The sequence below is a fragment of the Trachypithecus francoisi genome, unplaced genomic scaffold (genome assembly GCF_009764315.1).
Source record: "Trachypithecus francoisi isolate TF-2019V2 unplaced genomic scaffold, Tfra_2.0 Lachesis_group11, whole genome shotgun sequence".
Taxonomy (NCBI): Eukaryota; Metazoa; Chordata; class Mammalia; order Primates; family Cercopithecidae; genus Trachypithecus; species Trachypithecus francoisi.
The window spans coordinates 15,266,076-15,291,410 of NW_022681456.1; the positions used below are offsets into that span (position 1 = coordinate 15,266,076).

Sequence of the window (25,335 nt, forward strand, 5' to 3'; positions counted from 1 at the left end):
TGACCCACAAGCCTGTGTATAATGGCTCAGCTTTCCAAGGACTTTCTGGACGGGTCTCTCATTTCCTGAAGGGTTGAGGGCTCCAGAGGACCCTCCGATGGTACAGATCTGGATCAGAAACCCTGATCTACCACCTACCAGCTGTGTAACCTAAGGCAACTCAGTCTTTCAAATAATTCTCTGTTCCTAGCACTGTAACGTGGAGACAATAGCGGAATTTTCTTCATGGGGTCTTGTGAGGATACTATGAGGTGATGCACGTGAATACTTAGAATAGTATCTGGCACATGGTAAGCACTCAGTAAACAGTAATTGTTATTTGTACTACTACTAATTATTATTATACTTCACTTTTCCTGTGATTCCAGTCAAATATTTTCAACCAGTGTCTAAAAGTTCTGTCTCTTGCCAGAAAGTTATGAGGATTTAAACCAAAAAACAGTTTTGTTCTTCTACCAGTGACTTCAGTCTAATATTTTCAGCCAGCATCTAAAAGTTTTGCTTCTTGCTAGAAAGTTTTGAGGATTAAACTAACAAGTGCATTGAAATATTCACAAAAGTTATAAGCAGTGTTGATCCTGGAACAGCAGACTCTCTGTCACTTCTGCCTCTGAAGAGCTAAAGAATCTACTGCGTAGATTCCAATGCTGGCTCCGAAATTCAGACAAATTTAAACCACACGATTGCGTGTTTATAAAATTTTAATGGGAAGGGACAAAGAAGTTAGACACTTGCTTAGACTTTCTGAAATCACTTTTTCCCTTGAGAATGGCTTTTATTTCTCTTAGCCCCTTATCAGAGAATGTCAAGCAAAAAACCCCTGCACCTTGAAATGTCTTTAATCAATCTTCAGACCTTTCAATGCTTAAAAACCTATTCCCTTCTCCCCACCCATTTCAAGACTTGAAATAAAATGATTTTCCAGAAACGAATGACAAGATAGCAAGGGTGACAATTAATAACCCCCAGAGCCCCCTGCTACCACACCTTTCCTATTTAAAATGATAAATTACCTGTTTCCCTCAGACTTTATTAAAAAGAGGATCAAAAAAGAGAGGGAAGAGTTGATATAATACAGCTCATCAGTGAAGCGCTGTTGAAGCTTTGGCAGAGAGAAGCTGAATCCCTGTCAATTTAGAAGCCGGTAATTTGGATAATGAAATGAGGCTTTTTGCATTTTTAGCCCCAAACTTCTGGTTTTGAAGTGTAGGGGTGGAGAGGAAGGTAGTTTCCTGGGAAAGATAATTTGGCAGAGGGTAAGGCTTTTCTTCCTCTCTGCTTCTGTCTCAGACTTTGAACAAACTTTAAGGAAGGAAAGTTAACTTGAGGGTGAGTCGGTGTTCCCATGGCCCCGGGGGAATGGTGTGTATGTGTGTGTGTTTGTGTGTCTTTGGCGGAATGGTGTGTATGTGTGTGTGTTTGTGCGTCTTTGGGGGAATGGTGTGTATGTGTGTGTGTTTGTGTGTCTTTGGGGGAGTGGTGTGTATGTGTGAGTGTGTGTTTGTGCGTCTTTGGGGGAATGGTGTGTATGTGTGTGTGTGTGTGCGTCTTTGGGGGAGTGGTGTGTATGTGTGAATGTGTGTTTGTGCGTCTTTGGGGGAGTGGTGTGTATGTGTGAGTGTGTGTTTGTGCATCTTTGGGGGAATGGTGTGTATGTGTGAGTGTGTGTTTGTGCATCTTTGGGGGAATGGTGTGTATGTGTGAGTGTGTGTGCATCTTTGGGGGAATGGTGTGTATGTGTGTGTGTTTGTGCATCTTTGGGGGAATGGTGTGTATGTGTGAGTGTGTGTTTGTGCGTCTTTGGGGGAATGGTGTGTATGTGTGAGTGTGTGTTTGTGCATCTTTGGGGGAATGGTGTGTATGTGTGAGTGTGTGTTTGTGTGTCTTTGGGGGGAATAGTGTGTATGTGTGTGTGAGTGTGCATCTTTGGGGGAATGGTGTGTATATGTGAGTGTGCATCTTTGGGGGAATGGTGTGTATGTGTGAGTGTGTGTTTGTGCGTCTTTGGGGGAATGGTGTGTATGTGTGAGTGTTTGTGCATCTTTGGGGGAGTGGTGTGTATGTGTGAGTGTGTGTTTGTGCGTCTTTAGGGGAATGGTGTGTATATGTGAATGTGCATCTTTGGGGGAATGGTGTGTATGTGTGAGTGTGTGTTTGTGTGTCTTTGGGGGGAATGGTGTGTATGTGTGTGTGTGTTTGTGCATCTTTGGGGGAATGGTGTGTATATGTGAGTGTGCATCTTTGGGGGAATGGTGTGTATGTGTGAGTGTGTGTTTGTGTGTCTTTGGGGGAATGGTGTGTATGTGTGAACGTGTATTTGTGTGACTTTGGGGGAACTGCAGGCTGTGGGGAGGGGTGGATCCCAGCTCAGCTGCAGGACACCATGTGATTAAGGGGAAAGTGGGGGTGTAGGTTACTACCAACTATAAGCCATGACCTGTCACTCATCCAGTACTTGTTGATAACATTACAGTTTCTTCATCTGTAGGATGGGGATGACAGCAGAGTTTTACCCCAGAATTATTCTGAAGATTAAATGAAATGATGCAATTAGAGCATTTAGCCCCATCCCAAGCACAGTAAGCACACAGCCAATGTTGTAAACCCTGCAAATCGGAGACAGGTCTCAGTTAATTTAGAAAGTTTATTTTGCCAAGGCTGAAGATGCATGCCCGTGACACAGCCTTAGGAGGTCCTTATGACATGTGCCCAAGGCGGTCAGGGCACAGTTTGCTTTTATACATTTTAGGGAGACATGAAACATCAATCAGTATATGTAAGATGTACCTTGGTTCCATCCAGAAAGGCGGGACAACTCAAGCAGGGCGGGGGCTCCCAGGTCACAATTCTTTTGAGTTTCTGATTAGCCTTTCCAAGGGAAGCAGTCAGATATGCATTTATCTCAGTGAGCAGAGAGATGACTTTGAGTAGAATGGGAGGTAGGTTTGTTCTAAGCAGTTCCCACCTTGACTTTTCCCTTTAGCTTAGTGACTTTGGGGCTTCCAAGATCTATTTTCCTTTCACAATGTTGTATAAATGTTCATGTATAAAGGGGGTAAAAGCATCTATTTCACAGGATCCACGGAGGATTGAATACATGCATAAAGTGCCTTATAACATTACTTGTTGGTAACTTTTTTTTTGGAAATGGAATCTTGCTCTGTCACCCAGGCTGGAGTGCAGTGGCTTGATCTTGGCTCACTGCAAGCTTCGCCTCCCGGGTTCATGCCATTCTCCTGCCTCAGACTCCTGAGTAGCTGGGACTACAGGCGCCCGCCACCACACTCGGCTAATTCTTTTTTTCTATTTTTGGTAGAGACAGGGTTTCACCATGTTAGCCAGGATGGTCTCGATCTCCTGACCTCGTGATCCGCCCGCCTCGGGTTCCCAAAGTGCTGGGATTACAGGCGTGAGCCACCACGCCTGGCCGATAATTGTCAATAACATCTACTTTACAGGGTATGTGAGATCAGCACCAGATCCTCTAACGCAGAGTCTGGCAGCTGCACTCCACGTGCAGGCTTTTGTATGGTGATTCCCCAGTCAGTGTCCAGCAAATGCATGAGTTATCCAGGGCTTTTGTAAAAAAAAAAAAAGCCACCACAAACTAGATGGCTTAAACCAGCAGAAACATACTTTCCCACAGTTGTAGGGACTTGAAAGTCTGAAATCGGGTGTTGGCAGGGCCACACTGCCTCCAAAGACTCTGGGGGAAAATCGGTTCCTTGCCTGTCCTGCAGCTTCAGCAGGTGGCCGGCCATCCTTGGTGCTCCTTGGTTTGTAGCTGCATCACTCCAGCCCCTGCCTCTGTCTTCACATGACGTTCTCCTCTGTGTCTTCTCCTCGTCTTATAAGGACACAAACCATTGGACTTAGGTCCTGATCCGATATTAACTCATCTTAACTTGATTGTAGCTGCAAATATCCTATATGCAAATAAGGTACAGGAAGCCACAGTTCAACCCAAAATAAAGGTTCAGTGGCTTCTAATACCCTGGGCTTTCTTTCTGTCAGAGTTAGCACCTGCCAAGACCAGGGATAATGACTGGATGAATCTTTTTTTTTTTTTTTTGAGATGGAGTTTCACTCTCAGGCTGGAGTGCAATGATGCAATCTCAGCTCCCTACAACCTCCCCTTCCCAGGTTCAAGCGATTCTCCTGCCTTGGCCTCCTGAGTAGCTGGGATTACAGGCATGTGCCAGGACACCCGGCTAATTTTTGTATTTTTAGTAGAGATGGGGTTTCACCATGTTGGCCAGGCTGGTCTCAAACTCCTGACCTCAGGTGATCCACCTGCCTTGGCCTTCCAAAGTGCTGGGATTACAGGCATGAGCCACTGTGCCTGGCAGGACTGGATGATTCTTGAGTGCGAGCTCTGTCAGGCTCAATGAAAAGCACTGTATGCATTTATTTAATCCTCAGTGGCATTCTGTGAAACAGATGGTGTTACACTCTTTGTACACGAACATTTATACAACATTGACTGTGTGCTAGGGAATGAAGCTAAATGCTCTGCTTGCATGGTTTTGTTTAATCTTCAGAGCAATCCTGGGGGAAAGCTCTGTTGTTATCCCCATTCTACAGATGAAGAAATGGAGTCACAGTGAGGGATGGTAGGGACAAATTCATGTCTAAGTGTTGGCGTTGACTTAGGAGAATTAACTCTTGTTCTTTCAATTCAGAAAGTAAGTCCTCCATATGCAGAGATATCTTCCCTTCTGGGGGAATTAGTCAGTGAGTGACAGGCTCATGACCCCCTACTCCAGACCTGCATTACTGGCATGTAATTCAGGGTCATGGGATGTTTACTCTGGAGATTCGGAGATCAGATGGGAGAGGAACAGTAGGTGAACGTGATGAAATCATCATGTCTTTGTAGAAAAAAAAAAACTACTAAGATGAGATTTTAGAATTTCATGATCAATCTTTTCAGGCTAGAAAAATAACTTCTTCCTGGGGAGTGATCCTGGGATTTCTGGGAGAAGGAGAAGTTGAGGTTCAGCTGCATCCCAGAATCTCCTCTTAGGTGTCCTGCAGGAACCTCAGACTCAGCCTATCTGACCCTGAGCTTGCCACCTTCTCTGTGCCCAATTTCCTTCTCCTGCATTTCCTATTGCTGTGATCAATGCCATTGGCCACTGTGTGACCCAGGCTAGCAACTGGGAAATCAGCCTGGACTTAGTGTCCTGGTTACGGGTCAGGTGAAGATCCAAACCTCACATGTCCTTCTTGGACAAGGCTGTGTGGCCTCGAGCAAGCCACTTGACCTCTCTGTGCCTCAGTCTCTTCATCTGTAAGATAGAGTAAATTCTACCCACTTTGTTGGATGGTTCTATGGGTCTATAACTTATGTGTAAATTCAATAAACGTTGGCTATTTTTCCTTTTTTCTCCTCTAATATACAGTCACTCCACCTCTCTTTATCTCCACTGCTGCAGCTATCCCAGGTCCTCGTCACCTCCCATCCAAATGTCTCCAGGAGCCTTAGTCTGGGCTCCTGCTGCCACCCAGGCTTTGTCCAATCCTATCTCTACTCCATGGTCAGAGACATGTTTCCATGATGCTCAGCTTCCCTACACAAAGGGGCCCTGTTGAGCCGCAAGGACGGATGCCCACACAGCCTGTGCACCAGGGTTTCTGGGACAGCTTTAATCACACATGGACAGGAGTGGCAGGTATAGTCCCCACTCACCATTGTCCTTTACACCCTGGTCCAGCACAGTGGGCTCCAGGAGGACTCCATGGATCCCATCCATTGGGCTGTGTGGCTTTTAAGCCATATGATCAAAGCAGCACCAGCCCCTCCCCTGGTATGATCAGGAGCTGGCATTCAGCAGCACTGTTGTGGGCAGATGCTTGACCTCCAGCTCCAACCCACTTGTCTGCATTTGCCCATTGGGAGAGTCAGCCCTTCTCCCGCATGAGCAGGAGTTTGGGGCCCAAGCCTCAAGGATATAGCAATATATGCCCCTACAGAAAGTTAGCTTCCATCCCATTATCATTTATGATTAGGGGAGTTTCAGCCCCTCCCCTGGCATGACCATGGGACTAGGGTCTAAGCCTTGAAGCAGCTGAGTGTGACCAGAGCTTCTACTACACCCATTACCAAGTTTAATTGCCATAAGCCCTCAGCTGCAGCAGGTCTCCAGGAGCTCTGGAGGAGACCGCCTCCCTCTCTGGGAGGCCAGTGGCAAGGGGATCAGTCACACTGGGCCTTAGTTCTCAGCGTCTCCTTCTGCCTAGAATAGCAGATCCCTGGGAAGTTCTCCCTTCACTTCTCCAGCCTGGCTCGATGTTTTCTTTTTTTTTTCGAGACAGAGTCTCGCTCTGTCGCCCAGGCTGGAGTGCAGTGGTGCGATCTTGGCTCACTGAAAACTCCGCTTCCTGGGTTCACGCCATTCTCCTGCCTCAGTCGCCAGTGTAGCTGGGACTACACACGTGGGTCACCACACCTGGCTAATTTTAGTATTTTTAGTAGAGACGGGGATTCGCCGTGTTCAATTTCCGGCCTGAAGTGATCCACCCACCCTTGGCCTTCCGAAGTGCTGGGATTACATTGTGAACCACTGCGCCCAGCCTCTTTAACTAGACCTCACAATCATCTTCCCCAGAGCCTCATTTCTTTTTTGTGTTCCTGTTTGTCTCTCTCTCTCTCTCTTTTTTTTTTTTAAGACCGGAGTCTCCCTCTCTCTCCCAGGCTGGAGTGCTGTGGCACGATCTCGGCTCACTGCAAGTTCTGCCTCCCGGGTTCAAGCCATTCTCCTGCCTCAGCCTCCTGAGTAGCTAGGACTACAGGCACGCGCCACCATGCCCGGCTACTTTTTTTCTTTCTTTTTTTGTATTTTCAGTAGAGACGGAGTTTCACAGTGTTAGCTAGGATGGTCTCGATCTCCTGACCTCGTGATCCACCCATCTCGGCCTCCCAAAGTGCTGGGATTACAGGTGTGAGCCAACGCTCCCGGCTAAATTTTTTCCTCTCTCAAAATAACTCCAGCTTGGCCGGGCATGGTGGCTCATACCTGTAATTCCAACACTTTGGGAGGTCAAGGCTGGTGGATCACGTGAGGCCACTGTAGTCCCAGCTGCTCAGGAGGCTGAGGCAGGAGAATTGCTTGAACCCCAGGAGGTTGAGGTTCAAGTCTCAGTGAGCCGAGATCACGCTACTGCACTCCAACTTGGGCGACAGAGCCAGACTCTGTCTCCCCACCTCCTCACCCTGGAAAAATAACTGTAGTCATACTGAACGACTGGCAGTTCTCCAAACTCCCACGTCCCTCTTCTCCTGGCCCTTGACCCTGCTGTTCTCTGTGTTACCATCCTTCCGCTATCACCCACCTCTCTGCCACCTTTCCTAGGAACTCTTGTTCACCCTCAAGTTCTGGGCTTAGGTGCCACCTCCTCCAGGCTGCCTTCTCCTACCCACCCCCACCTCCTGGCCAGTGGGCTTCCTCTCTTCTGTGCCCCATATGCTCCTGCACTTTTTCTGACTTAGGATTCTGTGTTTGGTATTGTGAGTACTTATTGATTCATTTTATGTAGAGGAAATTCATATAACATACAATTAATCATTTCAAAGCGAACCAGGCTGTGACATTTAGTTCATTCACAAGATTGTGCAACCATCACCTCTATTTAGTTCCAAACCTATTTCATCACCTCCCCCAAAAACCCATGCCTGTTAACAGTCACTCCCCATTCCCTACCAGCCCCAGCTCCTGGCAACCATGAATCTGCTCTCTTTCTCAATAGATTTGCCTCTTTGGGATTTTTTCATATAAATGGAATCATATGACATATGACCGTTTGTGTCTGACTTCTTTTACTTAGCATAGTGTTTTTCAAGGTGGATCCAGATGAATCAGTACTTCTTTCCTTTTTATGGGTGAATAATATTCCATTATATGGACATACCACATTTTGTTTATCCATTCCTTAGTTGATGGACACTGGGTTGTTTCCACCTATTGGCGATTGTGAATAGTGCTGCTATGAGCATTTGTCTGCAAGTATTTGAGTCCCTGTTTTCAATTATTTGGGATTTGTACCTAGGATGGAACTGCAGTGAGAGTTTTTTGATTATTGATCATTTTCACTAGACTGGGAGCATCTTGAGGACAGGGGCTGGCATAGTGAATGCCTGGGGACAAAGGGGATGAGTCACAAGGCAACCAGAATAGATGTTTTCACCCATCTTCAATCATCTGCTATTTGTTGGCATGGACATGATGGCTCAGTCTCTGTCTGATGGTTTGATCACTTTATCTTATTAATTCAGTCTTCACTTCACTCTGAGATTTGCTCAAATGTCCACCATTACCTCCTCATCCTTTTCCGATTAAAATAGCCCCCAGCACTTTTTTTTGTCTCTGTGCCTTGCTTTCTTTCCCTCTAGAGGACTCACTATCACTATATATATGATACACTTGTTCATCCACTTGTTTCATCTGTTTCCCTACTAAGAATGTGAGCTCTGCAAAAACAGGTTTGTGTGTGTGTGTGTGTGTGGTGTGTGTGTGTGTGTATGTTTTATTTATTGTTCTATTCTGGTGTCCAGAACGGTGCCTGGTACATAAAGGGTGTTCAAATATTTGTGAAATAAATACATTTAATTCTCACTGCACCCTCCAACAAAGCCATAATTATTCCCATCTTATGAGCCCCCAAACTGAATCTCAGGGACGTTAAGTAATTTGCCCAAGGTCACAGAGCTGGTCGGTAGTGTCATCAGAATTCTATTGGATTCTTCTGGTTCCCAATCCCACATTCTTTCCATTTCATTCAGGATGGACAACAGCTTGTAATGATAATGAAAAAAGCACTAGTTTGTGGCTTCATGGTGCGGTATTTGTTTAAGACAGCTTAGAAAATAGATTGACTTTCTTAAACAGGCTTTACTTAGGCCAACTGGACAATGAGTTTATATTCCCTGATCTGATACATCAATCCAGAGCTTACTGCGTGATGGAGAAACTTGTCTTAACTTGATTCTCTGTTCTGTTCCTGACTCTTAGAGCTATTTAGCTTCAGCTAAATGTCAGCTTCCTCACTGTACGAGGGGTGAGAATAGTAAAGTTGTCAGAACCACTACACACTCTTTAAATAGCAGATATTGTATTACCGCAGTGTTGAGAATTACAATGCCAGTAGCTAGCATTTATGGTGTACCTATTGTATGCCGGGAGCTGTGCTAAGGACATTACTTGTATTTGTGCATTTGATCCTCATAGTAGTCCCTGAGGTAGGTTTTATTATTGTCCCATTGCACAGGTGACAAAGCTAAGACTCAGAGAGGTTAGATGAGTGCCTTACACACACAGCCGTAAGTGGTGGGGAGTCAGATTTGGAGCCTAAGTCATCTGACTCCAGCGTTGACTCTCTTACTCACACAGACACAATGTGTATGTGTCAATATTTGAGAGTAGATACTGTAATGATGGTGACTTTGGTAGAGTGTTCTTCTGGCAAGCCTGGGAGGAGGGAAAAGGAGACCCTTTTGAGAAATGAGCCTTTGTTTCAGTATCTTTTCCGTTTGAATGATCTATGAAGGCAAATGGAGCCCCCAGTTTTCTTCCACAGACAGCCTCATGCCCTGCTTGTTGAGGCGGCCGAAGTTTTGGGTTTGAGTCTGGCTGCCAGTTACCATCACTCTTGTGACCTTAGGCACATCTTCATCTCTTCGCATCAGTTTCCTTACCTACAAAATGGAAATCAGAATGACCCTTTGCACATAGAGTTACAAAAATTAAGTTAGATGCAAAACAGTCCCAATATAACAAGTGAAGAAAACAGACAATGAACCATTAAATATACTCTTGTGGAGTTTTTTTTTCCTAAAATAAAATCCACCCCAAACCATCTGGAAGGCTCTACCATCAGATATTGATAGGGATGATGGCTAGGCTGTAGAACAGCATTGCCTTTTTCTCTTATCTCAATTTTCTAATTTTTCTGTACTGAATATATAATAACAAAATGAGTTGTTTTAATTAAAAATGGAACAGTGAGTCAGTGTTCATGAAAGCACTCTGGAAGCCATCAAATGCGCTATACATTAACTCTTGTTACAGTCGTTATAGTAATTATTATTGTTATTGCTAGTCAGCTAGGAATTTCTTTCCACCCCAAATCTCCTTCCTCGGCCCATCGTGGAAGTGCCCACGTGGTTACCTTCCTCTGGGCTCTGGTGGTTCTTCCTTCATTGACACCTGGCTGACTTCTCTCCATCTTTGTTGCCACCACCCAAGCCAGAGCCAGCATCATCTCTTGCAACTCCCTGAGATACCACTTAATTGGGCTCTACTTTTCCCTGCAGCAGACTGAATGATCTTTGAGAAATGAACATTCAATACATGCCTCCTCTGCCTCAGAAATCCCAATGGCTTCCTGTTGGACTTGGTATAGAAGCCAGTCTGCACCTTAGCCCACAGACCTGGCAGTCTGTTCTCACCTGTCCCTTCAGCCTCTCCTTGAGGGTCACCCCGTTGTCATCACACGGTTGTGAACATCACCTTCGTGCAGGCACCCAGGAAGGAGACCTAGGAAAGTGACTGCCCTAATTTAGCTGGTTTTGAAGCCTGTACATTTGGTATTATTGGATGTTTATGCATTTAGAGCTCTTAGCATGGAGGATGCAGAAAGGCTTTACATGGTTGCATGAGAATCTGTATCTTTGGACCAAATTTGTATTTGCACTGTCACTATGGCAAATGAATGAAAAATGTTAATACACCATTAGATTTGTTTTTCTTTTTTGAGACAGAGTTTCACTCTTGTTGCCCATGTTGGAGTGTAATGGTGCGATCTCAGCTCATTGCAACCTCTGTCTCCAGAGTTCAAGGGATTCTTATTACCTCAGCCTCCCGAGTAGCTGGGATTACAGGTGCACGCCACCACGCCCAGCTAATTTTTTTGTATTTTTTGTAGAGATAGAGTTTCATCATGTTGGTTAGGCTGGCCTCAAACTCCTGACCTCAGGTGATCCACCTGCCTCGGCCTCCCAAAGTGCTGGGATTACAGGTGTGAGCCACCACACCCGGCCTACCATTGGATTTTTAAATTTCTCTCTCTCTCTCTTTTTAATTCAGTTTATACTAGGGATGAAAACCTCAATTCAAATTCATAACAGTGGGGATTAAAAAAAAAAAAAAACCCTTCCTACTTCTAGGCCTTAGCACCTATTGTTTCCCAGTCTGGTATGCTCTATCCTTGGTGCTTGGTGGGACCATCCGCTTCCTGTCCTTCACATGCCAGCAGGAATGTCACTTCCTTAGGAGGTCTTCCCTGATCACCCTACTAAAGTAGGCCCCCCCATATTCTTGTATTTTATTTTTAATTTCTTAACAGAAATTTTTGATTGAGATAATTGTAGATTCACATGCAGGTGTAAGAAATAATACAGACATTCCTTGTACATTTTTCTTTCCAATGTTACTTTTTGCACAACTATAGTACTGCTGCACTATACAATACAATATCACAGAATATTGATATGGATACAATCCACCATCTTGTTCAGATTTCCCCAGCTTTATTTTCACTCGTGTGTGTGTGTGTGTGTGTGTGCCTGTGCCTGTGTGTTTATTTAGTTCTGTGTATTTTTCTTTTTAAGGCAGGGTCTCACTCTGTCATCCAGGCTGGAGTGCAATGGCACGAACATGGCTAACTGCAGCCTCAACCTCCTGACGCTCAAGCAATCTTCACACCTCAGCCTCCCAAGTAGCTGAGACCACAGAGTGCACCACCATGCCTGGCTATTTTTTTTTTACTTTCTGTACAGATAAGGTTTTACTATGTCACCCAGGCTGGTCTTGAACTCCTGGGCTGAAGTGATCCTCCTGCTCTGGCCTCCCAAAGGGCTGGGATTACAGGCAAAAGCCACCGCCATGGGCCTAGTTTTTTTTTTTGAAATTATACTTTAAGTTCTAGGGTACATGTGCGTAACGTGCAGGTTTGATACATAGGTAAACTTGTGCCATGTTGGTTTGCTGCACCCATCAACTCATCATTTACATTAGGTATTTCTCCTAATACTATCCCTCCCGTAGTCCCCTACTCCCCCTACAGGCCCCTGTGTGTGATGTCCCCTACCCTGTGTCCAAATGATCTCATTGTTCAATTCCCACCTATGAGTGAGAGAACATGTGGTATTTGGTTTTCTGTCCTTGTGATAGTTTGCTGAGAATGATAGTTTCCAGTTTCATCCATGTCCCTACAAATGACATGAATTCATCCTTTTTTTATGGCTGCATAGTATTCCATGGTGTCTATGTGCACCACGGGCCTACTTCTATGTAATCTGATCACCTGTGTAGGTTTGTATGTCTACCACAGTCAAGATGCTGGAGAGTTCCAGCACTCCAAGGTTCCCTTGTATTGCTTTTCTATCCCCACATCCATTTTTCTCCTACCTGCTTTTCTGTCATCCCTAACCCCTGGCAACCATCAATCTGTCCTCTGTTTCAAAAATGTTGTCATTTCAAAAATACTATATAAATGGAGTCATATAGTATGTAACCTTTGGGGACTGGCATTTTCTACTCAGCCTAATTCTCTGGAGATTCGCCCAGGCTTTTGTGTGCATTGGCACTTGGTACCTTCTCCTGGCTGAGCTGTGTAGCACATGGTTTGTATGTAGCACTGTCTGGTTAACCATTCTGTTACCCATATTCTTTTTATTTTAGAGCGAGCTTGTAGCCTGGGCTGGAGTACAGTGATGCAGTCTTGGCTCACTGTAATCTCTGCCTCCTGGGTTGAAGCAATTCTCCTGTCTCAGCCTCCCCAGTAGCTGGGATTACAGGCGCGTGCCACTATGCCTGGCTAAGTTTCTGCATTTTTAGTAGAGATGGGGTTTCACCATATTGGCCAGGCTGGTCTTGAACTCCTGACCTCAAGTGATCTACCCACCTCGGCCTCCCAAATTGCTGGAACTACAGGTGTGAGCCTCCGTGCCGAGCCACCCATATTGTTTTTATCACGTCATTCTGTTTATTTCCCTCCCAGCACCAATAACCATGTGAAATCCTTCAGTGAGCATGTTTTCTTGTCTATCATGACTCTGCTTTGGCAGAATGTAAGTCCAGGGACCAGGGTCTCGTCTGTGTTACTTTTGTGTCTTTTCCAAGCAAAGGGCATAGTTGGCACTCACAGGATGTTTACTGGACAAATGCGTGAATGAGAACATGGTGACACAGATCTGGAAGAAGTGAAGAAGTATGCGGTGGCCGAGGAAGTGGTCAGGGAGAAGGATGAACTTGACTTCCTTGGAATTTGTGTATCTCGTGTGAGAGTTAGGTATTAAAATTTCCATGTAAGGGAAAAGTTATCCTTTAATATCCTTTAAATCACTTTGAAACTGCCAGAACTGGAACCTTGGGAAGCTCAAAAGGTGAGAATTAACTTCTTTGCTTTTCTGAGCATTTGGGCTGTGGGGTCTTCCCAGCTATGGGGCGGTGGAAGACAAGGCTGTTGAATGGGGAATAGGGTAACAGGGTCAACAAAGGGATTTTATTGTCTTTTTGGAGGGGCCAAGTAGGGGTGGTTGGATTTATGTAAATGTGTTTTTGATGTAATGTGGGTATGATGTAACATGCATTTGATAGAATGTCTATAAGAGGTAATGGGCATATGAAATAGTATGCATATGATGTAATGTACATATAATGTGACATGCATATGATGTAATGTGCATATGATATAATGTACATATAACATGCATCCAATGTAACAGATATATAGTATAACATGCATGTGATTTAATGTGCATATGATATAATGAGCATATGTTATACATACGATGTAACAGGTATGTAGCATAACATGCATATGATGTAATGGGCACATGGTGTAATGTGCACATGAAATAACATGCATAGGATGTAACAGGTATATAGTGTAATGTGCATATGATGTAATGGGCACGTGGTGTAATGTGTGATGTAATGGTGTATGTAGTGTAACTCATCTGGCTTTCTCATGGCTCACCCATTGTCTCTGCTCTTCTGTTCCAACTTAGGAGGCAACCTTTCCAAACAAGACTGGACCATCCAGTGGCCCACGACAGAGACGGGGAAGGAGAACAATCCTGTGTGCCCCCCGGAGCCCACCCCGTGGATCCGCACCCATCTCTCCCAGAGCCCCAGGGTCCAGTCCAAGTGCGTCCAGCACTTTTGTCACACCAGCCCCACTCCCGGGGCCCCTGTGTACACTCACGTGGACAGACTTACCGTGGACCCCTACCCGGGCTTGTGCCCGCCCCCGCCATTGGAGTCGGGCCACCGTTCCCTGCCCCCATCGCCCCGGCAGCGGCACGCGGTCCGCACCCCGCCGCGCACCCCCAACATCGTCACCACCGTGACCCCGCCGGGCACGCCGCCCATGAGGAAGAAGAACAAGCTGAAGCCCCCGGGGACCCCACCACCCTCCTCCCGAAAGCTGATACACTTGATCCCGGGGTTCACCGCGCTGCATCGCAGCAAATCCCACGAGTTCCAGCTGGGGCACCGCGTGGACGAGGCCCACACGCCCAAGTGAGTGCGGTCGGTGGGTGCCCTGGGGCTGTCGAGTCCCGGACTGCGAGGGGCTGCCCCGTGGTCTCAGGAGCTGCCCAGGTCAGGGAAACCGGGAACAGACTTGTGTTCCAGACTCTGGCTGAATGAAAAATGGCTTTTCACAGAGGGTTCTGAGAAAATGAATAGAACAGACTTTCTCAGAATTGGCCATTTAAAAAATACGATTAATATCCTATAGCCTAGGGGCTAAATCTGATACCCGGCCTGATTTTGTAAATAAAAGGTATTGGAACACACCCATGATCATTCCTTTATGTGTTGCCTATGGCTGCTTTTGTGTGACAATGGCAGAGTGAGAATGGCCCACAAAACTGAAAATATTTACCATCTGGCTTTTTACTGAAAACGTTTGCCAACCCCTGCAGAGTCTAGCCTAGTGCCGCTCCTAGAAATAGGATATGAGGCATATATTAACCTTCAACTTTCTAGTAGTCACATTAAAAAGAATGAAAAGGAACAAGTGATGTTAATTATCATAATACATCATTCAACCCAATATATCAAAATGATAATATTTTAACATAGAATGAATGTAAAATATCATTACTGAGATATTTTGCATTTTTTAAAATACAAAGTCTTTGATATTGAATGTGTATTTTATATCCACGGCTCATTTCAGTTGAAGGTGGTAGGAAGCAGGACACATTGGGGAAATTGACAGAGGCCCCCTTTGTGGAAGAGAGCAGGTGTGTGATGTAGGGTGACACTTGAGGATTGGGCAGGTTGCTGTGCTATTCACAGTAGCCAAAAAGTAGAAACAACCTGTGTCCATCAGTAGACAAATGAGTAAACACAATGTGGTCTATCCATACAATGCAATATTATTTAGCCTTAAAAAGGAAGAAACTTATTTTTTTTGAGACAGAGTCTCTGTCTGTTGCCCAGGCTGGAGTGCAGTGGTGCGATTTCAGCTCACTGCAACCTCTGCCTCCCAGGTTCAAGTGATTCTCCTGCCTCAGCCTCCCGAGTAGCTGGGACTATAAGCCTGCGCCACCATGCCTGGCTCATTTTTTGTATTTTTAGTAGAGACAGGGTTTCACCATGTTGGCCAGGCTGGTCTCAAACTCCTACCCTCAAATGATCTGCCCGCCTTGGCCTCCCAAAGTGCTGGGATTACAGGCATGAGCCACCACGCCCGACCTGGGAGGAGCTTCTGATATATGCTACAACGTGGGTGAAACTTGAAGACAGCATGCTAAGTAAAATGTGCCAGACACATAAGGACAAATACTGCATAATTCCACCAATATGAGATGCCTAGAGTAGACAGATTCAAAGAGGCAGAAAGTAGAACAGTGGATGCCAGGGCTGAGGGGAGGGAGAATGGGGAGTTATTATTTATTGGGTATAGACTTTGCGTTTGGAATGATGAAAACATTCTGGAGATGGATGGTGGTGATGGTTGTACAACAATGCAAATGTAATTAATACCACTGATCTCTACACTTCAAAACAGTTAAGATGGTAAATTTTATGTTATGTGTATTTTATCACCATTAAAAAAAGGCAGGATTCTGTAAGTGAAGAGTTGGCACACTTTTTCTGTACAGGAGCAGATAGTAAATACTTTAGGCTTTGCAGGCCGTTTGGTCTCTGTTGCAGTTACTCAACTCTATCATGTAGCACAAAACCAGCACAGACAATAGGTAAACAAATGGGCATGGCAGTGTTCCAATAAAACTTTATTTATAAAAACAGGTACCTGGCCCAATTTGGCCCATGAACTGTGGTTTACCAAGCCCTGTCTGAAGCTGTGGTATAGAGAGTGATTCTCTTTTTTGAAGCATTGGGAATGCCCTAAAGTGATTGACGTGGAACATATGATTTTACAACAGTCATATTCAAGCTGCTGTGTGGAAACCTAGCTTGAAGACGTAGAATGCATGTTTGAGACCTCTGAGGGTGAAGCAGAGGATAGATGCTTTTCTGATTGGAGTTGGGTTTGATTTGCATGGTTTTGTGACAGCCACAGAGATTGGGGCCTGCTGAAACCTCAAGGTGAAGACATGGGGTAGAGTTCTAGGAAGGCTGGGAGTGCAGGTTGCTAACGTGGAAGGTGGAAGAGGCATTTGGGGTCTGTTTGCTACATTGTCCCCACACTTTGTGCTTCTTCCTGTCCCTTTCCGAGAGTGCACCACCTAGTAAGGCGAAACTTGATCATAAAGCCGACTCTCCAGACACATCATCTTTTAATCTGCAATATGGAGGCCAAGTGAGAGAGGCTGCCCTTTGGTTTTTAAATGCGGTCCTTTCCCTAGACCCCTGAAGGATTTATTCTGCCTGGATAGGGCTGAATGGCCCACTTCTTCAAGATCTTCCAAATTTTGGAATGTGTATATCAGGACCCAGGTGGCGTTAAGCTTTGCCCTTCAGGTTTCTTCTGGCTGAGTTAGCAAGCTCATCACTTTCTCAAGGCTGGTAGTTCCCTGGCCCACTTTGGGGGATGCTGTGGTTCATGGCAAGGAAGCAGTAGAGGAGAGGAACAGAGTGGTCAGTTTGGTCAGTGGAAAGTGCTGTGGGACCACTTAGCCTGAGACCATGCCTCCAGGTTCACAGGGATATCAGGGCAGCAGGCCTGGGGGTGTTAAAAAAACTAAGACATAAACAACAGCAACCTGAATAATGTTGGCAGCAGGGGTCATGGGTAGAGGTGAATTCTGATCAGGATTTATAGAGGAGGTGTTAGTTGAGGTGAGTGCCAATTATTAGACTGGTCATCATTTACCTGGGTCTGAGGTAGTCCTGATTCTGTCAGGAAGTAGCCTTTTGACCGTGGATTTAACCTCTCTGAATCTTAGCTTTCTCAGCTGTGGACCTAAGAGGTTAGAATACATATGTGTTTTTAAATTTGTGGTCATGACCCGTTCGTGGTTGGTAGCATTATTTTAATGGCTTGTGACCAGCATTAAAAAAATGAAATAGACTAGCCTAGACTAGAGTATATTGGAACACATTGCATATGGTAAGCGTTTTAGTGTTGTTTTGTAAAACTTGTTTTCAGTAAGTATGGGCATACTTCAGAGATATTGTGAGTTTGGTTCCAGACCACCACGATAAAGATCCTAAAGTGAATGACACAAATTTTGGGTTTCCCAGTACATCGAATAGTTATGTTTTATACCATACTGTAGTCTATTAAGTGTATGATGGCATTATGTCTTAAAAAACAGTGTACATACATTAATTTAGAAATACTTTAATGCTAAAAAACACTAATGATCATCTGAGCCTTCAGTGAGCCATACTGTTTGCTGGTGGAAAGTCTTGCTTCGATGTTGATGGCTGCTGACTGATCAGGGTGATGGTTGCTGAAAGTTGGGCTGACTGTGACAATTTCTTAAAATACGACAACAATGCAGTTTTCTACATAGATAGACTCTTCCTTTCACAAAAGGGTTCTCTGTAGCATGTGATACCGTTTGATAGCCTAGAAGAACTTCTTTCAAAATTAGAGTCAATCATTTCAAACCCTGCCACTGCTTTGTCAACTAAGTTTAATATTCTAAAGTTTGTTGTCGATTCAACAATATTCAAGGCACTTTTACCTGGAGTAGATTCCATCTCAAGAAACCACTTTCCTTGCTCATCCATAAGAAGCAACTCCTTGTCTATTTAAGTTTTATCATGAGATTGCAGCAATTCAGTTATATCTTCAGGCTCCACTTTTAATTCTAGTTCTCTTGCTGTTTCCACCACATCTGCAGTTACTTCCTCCATTGAAAAGGCCCTCAAAGTCATCCATGAGAGTTGGAATCAACTTATTCCAAACTCCTGTTAATGTTGATATTTTGACCTCCTTCCGTGAATCACAAATGTTCTTAATGGCATCCAAAATGGTGAATCATTTCCAGAAGATTTTTTTTTTTTTTTAGATGGAGTCTCACTCTGTCACCCAGGCTGGAGTAAAATGGAGCAATCTTGGCTCACTGCAACCTCCACCTCCTGGGTTCTAGCAATTCTCCTGCCTCAGCCTCCTGAGCAGCTGAGATTACAGGTGCCCACCACCATGCCTGGCTAATTTTTGCATTTTTAGGAGAGATGGAGTTTCACCATTTTGGCCAGACTGGTCTTAAATTCCTGACCTCAGGTGATCCACCCACCTCGGCCTCCCAAAGTGTTGGGATTACAGGCGTGAGCCACTGCACCTAGCCTCCAGAAGGTTTTTATTTTACTTTTCCCAGATCCATCAGAGGAATCACTATCTATGGCAGCTATAGCCTTATAAAATGTATTTCTTAAATAATAAGACTTGAAAGATGAAATTACTCCTTAATCCATGGGCTGCAGAATGGATGTATTAGCAGGGATGAAAATCACATAATCTGTTTGTACATCTTCATCAGAAGTTTTGGGTGAGCAGATGCATTGTCGATGAGCAATAATATTTTGAAAGGGATCTTGTTTTTTCTATACAGTAGATCTCAACAGTGGGCTTAAAATATTCAGCAAACCATGCTGTGAACAAATGTGCTATCATCCAGGCTTTGTTGTTCCGTTTATAGAGTATAGGCAGAGTAGATTTAGCATAATTCTTAAGAGCCCTAGAATTTCTGGCATGATAAATGAGCATTGGCTTCAGCTTAAAAGTCACCAGCTGTGGTAGTCCCTGACGAGAGTCAGCCTGTTCTTTGAAGCTTTGAAGCTGGGCGTTGACTTCATCTCTCTAGTTCTGAAAGTCCTAGATGGCATCTTTGAATCTAAGACTGTTTCATTTACGTGGAAAATCTGTTGTTTAGTGTAACCACTTTCATCAATGATCGTAGCTAGATCTTCTAGATGACTTGCTGCAGCTTCTCCATCAGCACTTGCTGCTTCACTGTACTTTTATGTTATGGAGACAACTTCTTTCCACAAACCTTATGAGCCAACCTCTACTGGTGTCCACATTTTCTTCTGCAGCTTCCTCACCTCTCTCAGCCTTCACAGAATTGAATAGAGTTAGGGTCCTGCTTTGGATTAGGGTTTGACTTAAGGAAATGTTGTGTCTGGCTTGATCTTCTGTCCAGACCACTAAAACTTTCTCCGTATCAGCAATAAGGCTGTTTTATTTTCCTATCATTCATGTGTTCACGGGAATAGCACTTTTAGTTTCCTTAAGAAAAAGAACTTTTTCTTTGCCTTCCTTCACAACTTGACCATTTGGTGTAAGAAGCCTAGCTTTCAGTTCATTTCAGCTTTTGACGTATCTTTCTCACTAAGCATAATCATTTTTAGCATATGATTTAGAGTGAGAGATGTACAACTCTTCCTTTCACTGGAATGCTTAGAGGTAATTGTTGGGTTATTAATTGGGTTAATTTCAATATTGTTGTGTCTCAGAAAATAGGAAGGCCCAGGAAAAGGAGAGAGAGATGGGGAATAGCCTGTTAGTGGAGCAGTCAGAACACATACAACATTGATAGATTTATTTCACTGTCATATGGGCACGGTTTGTGGCACCCCAAAACAATTACTGTAGTTACATGAAAGATCACTGATCACAGATAACCAAAACAGATGTAATAATAATGAAAAAGTTGGAAATATTGCTAGAATGACCAAAATGTGACACAGAGACGTGAAGTGAGCTTGTGCTGTTGGAAATGTGGCAGCGACAGGCTTCCTCAATTCAGAGTTGCCACAAACCTTCAATTTGTAAAAAAATGTGATGTCTGCAAAGTACAGTAGAGTGAAGTGCAATACAACAAGATATGCCTGTATGTCCTTTTCTTTTTCCCCCGCTGGAGGCTTTTCCTACTCTGAACAGCTTTGATTGGTAGAATAAGCCCCATCAGGGAGTAGGTGAGAAGATTTGAGAAGCCTTTGCCCTCTATTCTGTGAAATGTAGCCAGAGACAGTTCCAGAGCTATTCTGTGCATTTGGGTTCCAGTTATCGCTCTTTCATGTCTGGTTTCTTCTCTCCTTCACCCCTGTAGTCCTGCTGGGACCCATCTCTGTGGCTAACTTGGTGGTATTCAGTCTGCTTTTGTTTCCTCTGAATGGAATGAATCTGAGTTTCAGCAGTCACAGATCTTTGTGAACAGGTTCTAAAGCTTTCAAAACTGTTCCTTCCTGTGATTTTTCAAGTACACAATACCAAAAGAGGTCTTGGGTTGGAGGAAGGCTAGGATGGCTATTTTTTTTTTTTTTTTTTTTTTTGAGATGGAGTCTTGCTCTGTTGCCTAGGCTGGAGTGCAATGGAGCGACCTCAGCTCACTGCCTCCGCCTCCCGAGTCAAGTGATTCTCCTGCCTCAGCCTCCCAAGTAGCTAGGATTACAGGCACCCACCACCACACCAAGCTAATTTTTTTTTTTTTGTGATGGAATCTTACTCTGTTGCCCAGGCTGGAGTGCAGTGGCACAATCTCAGCTCACTGCAACCTCTGTCTCCCAGGTACAAGCAATTCTCCTGCCTCAGCCTCCTGAGTAGCTGGGATTACAGGCGCGTGCCATGACACCCCGCTAATTGTTGTATTTTTTGTAGAGATGGGATTTCACCATGTTGATGAGGCTGGTCTCAAACTCCCGACCTCAGGTGATCTGCCCGCCTCGGCCTCCCAGAGTACTGGGATTACAGGCATGAGCCACCATGCCTGGCCGAGGAAGGCTATTTTTCAGGCCCTTTATCCTTGGTGCTCTCAGGCACACCCATGTTGGTGTTTATCAGATGATCTGTTTGGGTTTTCCTCCTGTCCCCAGTAGTATCTCACGCGTCTTTTCAGAATGACCATGACAAGAATACAAGAATATATTAGCCATAGCATGTCTGTCATCTCCACTGGGAGATTTGCCATCTAGGTGTGTTGGAATATGTTAGAATTGCTATGATTAGTCTAATCAAAGCCATTTCCCCTGTTTTATGTTCATTCTCAAAGAACTGTTTATTTTCTTCTTTTCCTTTCTTTTTATGTTTGCATTTAAGTATGTGGTTTTATTCCTCTGGCATTCCTAAAACACACACATACACACACACACACACACACACACACACAGGCGCACATGCTCTATACTTTACCCGGTAAAAGTAACGATTGATTATTGTGGAAGTTGAAACAACTTTGGAAATGTGATGAAGAGAGTGGGAAGTGTGTGCCAATGTTCTTGTTTTCTTTCTTCTTCTTTTTTTTCTTCTTTTAACTTTCATTTTAAGGTCATGGGTACAAGTGCAGGTTTGTGACACAGGTAAACTTGTGTCATGGGGGTTTGTTGTGCAGATTATTTCATCATCCAGGTGCCTAGTACCCATTGGTTATTTTTCTTGATCCTCTCCCTCCTCCCACCCTCTACCCTCCGGAAGGCCCTAGTGTATGTTGTTCACCTCTATGTGTCCGTGGGTTCTCATCATTTAGCTCCCACTTAAAAGTGAGAACATGCGGTATTTGGTTTTGTGTTCCTGTGTTAGTTTGCCAAGGATAATGGCTTCCAGCTCCATCCCTGTTCCTGCAAAGGACATGATCTTGCTCTATTTTATGTCCGTATAGTATTCCATAGTGTGTATATACCACATATACTTATATACATAGATACACATAGAGCATGAATTCTCAGTGGGGCTGAAATCACCTCCGAGGGGACAAAAATTGGTTATTGGGGGAAGGCAGGAAAAATCTTGGATTTTTACAATAGTTTGTGCCTCTCCTTCACAAGGAGCCACCATATGTAAACAGAGATACACCATATCTGTGTTTATGAAAATTTCATTGGAGGTGGCGGATGGAGATTAGGAACCACAAAATCTAAAAAGGTTCCCAAAGGAGCCATAATAGAAAACAGGTTGAGAAACACTGACATAGATTATGGATTTAATCCTATAAATGTAGTTAGCCATAGGCATGGGGAGTTACCAAAAATCTCTCTGATATTCTTATCAGACTTCGTTTCCCTCTGGCTCTGTGGCCATACTTAGAAGGGCAAACAGGCACTGATTCCTTATAGTGAACTGTTCGGAAAATTAAGAGGAAATGATCTCAGGGATTCTGGTTATCGTGATCTTCATCCCAAGGATCCCACACCCACGACCACGTTGTTGGGGGAAGAAAGATCCTACCAAGTCTTATGTGTGCAATGATTTGTATGTCTTCAGATTTTCTCGTTTGTCTGCCCATGACACAAATGGCTTGTTCTTTTCAGAAGATCTGAAAGGGTAAACTGCATTGCTGTAAACTGAATTACATTTTAAATGTGCAGGAGAAGCTCAGTATTAAAAAGGAATCCTATCACATATATATTTTTTCAAATCCTTGTTAAAGGTGATTTTTCAATTATAATTTTAATTACAGAAGTAATTTGCAGATATGTCTTTATTTTGAAAATACAAGCAAAATAAAATGTAAGCAATAGATGGTAAAATTCCCTGTTTCCCTTGTCATGGAGAACTACTATAACTGCTATTAATACTTTGATATAAATCCTTGTGTGCATTTATTCATGTTTGTAGGTATGTATGAAATATGTCTAGTTCCCTTTCTTCATTATTGGAACCACACTATATGCTTTTATTAATGTGACATGCCTTTATTAGTCCTGCACAAATACAAATATTCCATTTATGACCTTTTCACAATTTATTTCCTTTGGAAATTCTTCTGTTTTCCCCAAAGCACATCTAGAACATTCCTTGGTACATGTCTCTGTGTTCAGGCCTGTGTCGTTTATGAGTGGACACATTTCACCTCCACACTTACGGAGCAGTATGTCAACAGCTTCAGCTGGCCTGTGAGCAGAGAGAACCAGGCTGGATAAGAGCCACAGAGTATGTGTTTATTACACCTTCACTCAAACCCCATTCTCTCTGTTCCAACTAATTCAGATTTTGTGCATGGCCTAGGCTATATCATTTGTTGTTTGCATGGAAACAGGCTTTGCCTAACAGATTCATTATGTAAATAAGATTTCAGAAGGTATATTTTTGTCTGTTTTAGAAAACGAATTAGGCATAAGTGCTTAAACTCACTAGCACACACCTACAAATCATTGTGCTAATTATTACAACGATCTCTAACGTATTTATAAGGGCAAGAGAGGGAAGACTAGTCTGTGGGTAATAGCATATTAATTAAAATAGGAAGACTTCTGCCATACTCATTTTGTAATTCCTTTTATGCTAACTAAGACACACTCAGCACTGTACTGACTTAAGAGGGTGCAGGCAGCATTGGGCATCTCTTCTGTGGGTCCTCAGGGGCCATTCTTTTTGTCCCCTACCTCCAAGTGGCAGTTCAGGTACAAAGACTCACATTAAGCACATGTGGGAACTATCCTGTCTTATGGGACAATAGCTGTTGTAACAACTCTGTCTTCATGGCTGCCAGGGTGTCTGCAGGGGACATGCCCTGTTACAACAGTCGTGCTGCTTAAGGACTCCCAAAGCTGTGGATTCCTCATCAGATATTTCAGATTCATTCCATGAGCTCCCAGTCCAGATGCAGTCTACCAACAAGAGGCAATTTGATGAGCACTGTGGCCCACTAACACAGCGATGTTTCCTGTTTATCAGGTTCAGCAGATCAGAGCTAGAAAGTTAACCCAGGGTTAAAGTCTCATGCAGAAGAGGAAAAGATTGTGTTAATCCTTTACATACAGTGTGTTAGTCCGTTCTCACACTGCTAATGAAGACATACATGAGACTGGGTAATCTATAAAGGGAAGAGGTTTAATGGACTCACAGTTTAGCATGGCTGGGGAAGCCTCAGGAAACTTACAGTCATGGCAGAGAGGGAAGCAAACACATCCTTCTTCACATGGCAGCAGCAAGGAGAAGTGCAGAGCGAAGGTGGGAAAAAGCTCCTTATAAAACCATCTACTCTCATGAGAACTCACTCACTATAATGAAAACAGGATGGGGGAGACCGCCCCCGTGATTCAGTTATCTCCACCTGGTCTGTCCCATGACACGTGAGGATTATGAGAACTATAATTCCAGATGAGATTTGGGTGGGGACACAGCCAAACCATATCACACAGCTTCACATGTACTCCTATGTTCATTGCAACACTATTCACAATACCAAAGACATGAAATCAATCTAGGTCCCCATCCATGGTGGATCGGATAAAGAAAATGTGGTACATATATGCCATGGAATACTATACAGCCATAACAAGAACAAAATTTTGCCCTTTGCAGCAACATGGATGCAGCTGGCGGCCATTCTCCTAAGCGAATTAACACAGGAACATAAAACCAAATACCATATGTTCTCACTTATCAGTGGGAGCTACACATTATGTACACATGCACATAAAGATAGAAACAGTGGACATGGGGGATAACTAGACAGGGATGAGAAGGGAGAGGGACAAAGGCTGAAAACCAGACTATTGGGTACTATGCTCATTAACTGAATGACGGGTCGATCATACCCTGCACATTAGCATCACTCAATACACCCATGTAACAAACCTGCACATGTACCTCCTGAACCTAAAATGAAAGTTGAAATTATAAAAAATTGAAATGAAAATTAAAAAATAGAAATCTTATAATGTAGACTTGTCACCAGTTCATGTTGAATGTCTTATTTTGAATTGATGAGATCTTTCACAAGGTATAATTTATATTAATAGTATTATATGTATATATACATATTCTGTAACATAACATAATTATTTCTAGTAAAATTTATGCTCCTGAGAAATTTTTGCTGCATAAGAAAGTTCTTTTTTTTTTTTGAGACTGAGTCTCACTCTGTCACCCAGGCTGGAGTGCAGTGGCGCGATCTTGGCTCACTGCAACCTCTGCCTCCTGGGTTCAAGCGATTCTTCTGCCTCAGTCTCCTGAATAGCT

At 43.8% G+C, this 25,335-nt stretch overlaps 1 protein-coding gene across 3 annotated transcripts in view; it reads left to right on the top strand.

The window, feature by feature from the left end:
* The window catches only part of KSR2 (kinase suppressor of ras 2), a 512,275-nt gene that overhangs the window by 196,726 nt on the left and 290,214 nt on the right, over positions 1-25,335 (top strand). For all 3 annotated transcript variants that reach the window (XM_033220446.1, XM_033220445.1, XM_033220444.1), the window contains one exon: positions 14,012-14,525. In XM_033220446.1, the coding sequence (XP_033076337.1) occupies positions 14,012-14,525 (514 nt within the window). The remainder of the gene's footprint in view (positions 1-14,011; positions 14,526-25,335) is intronic.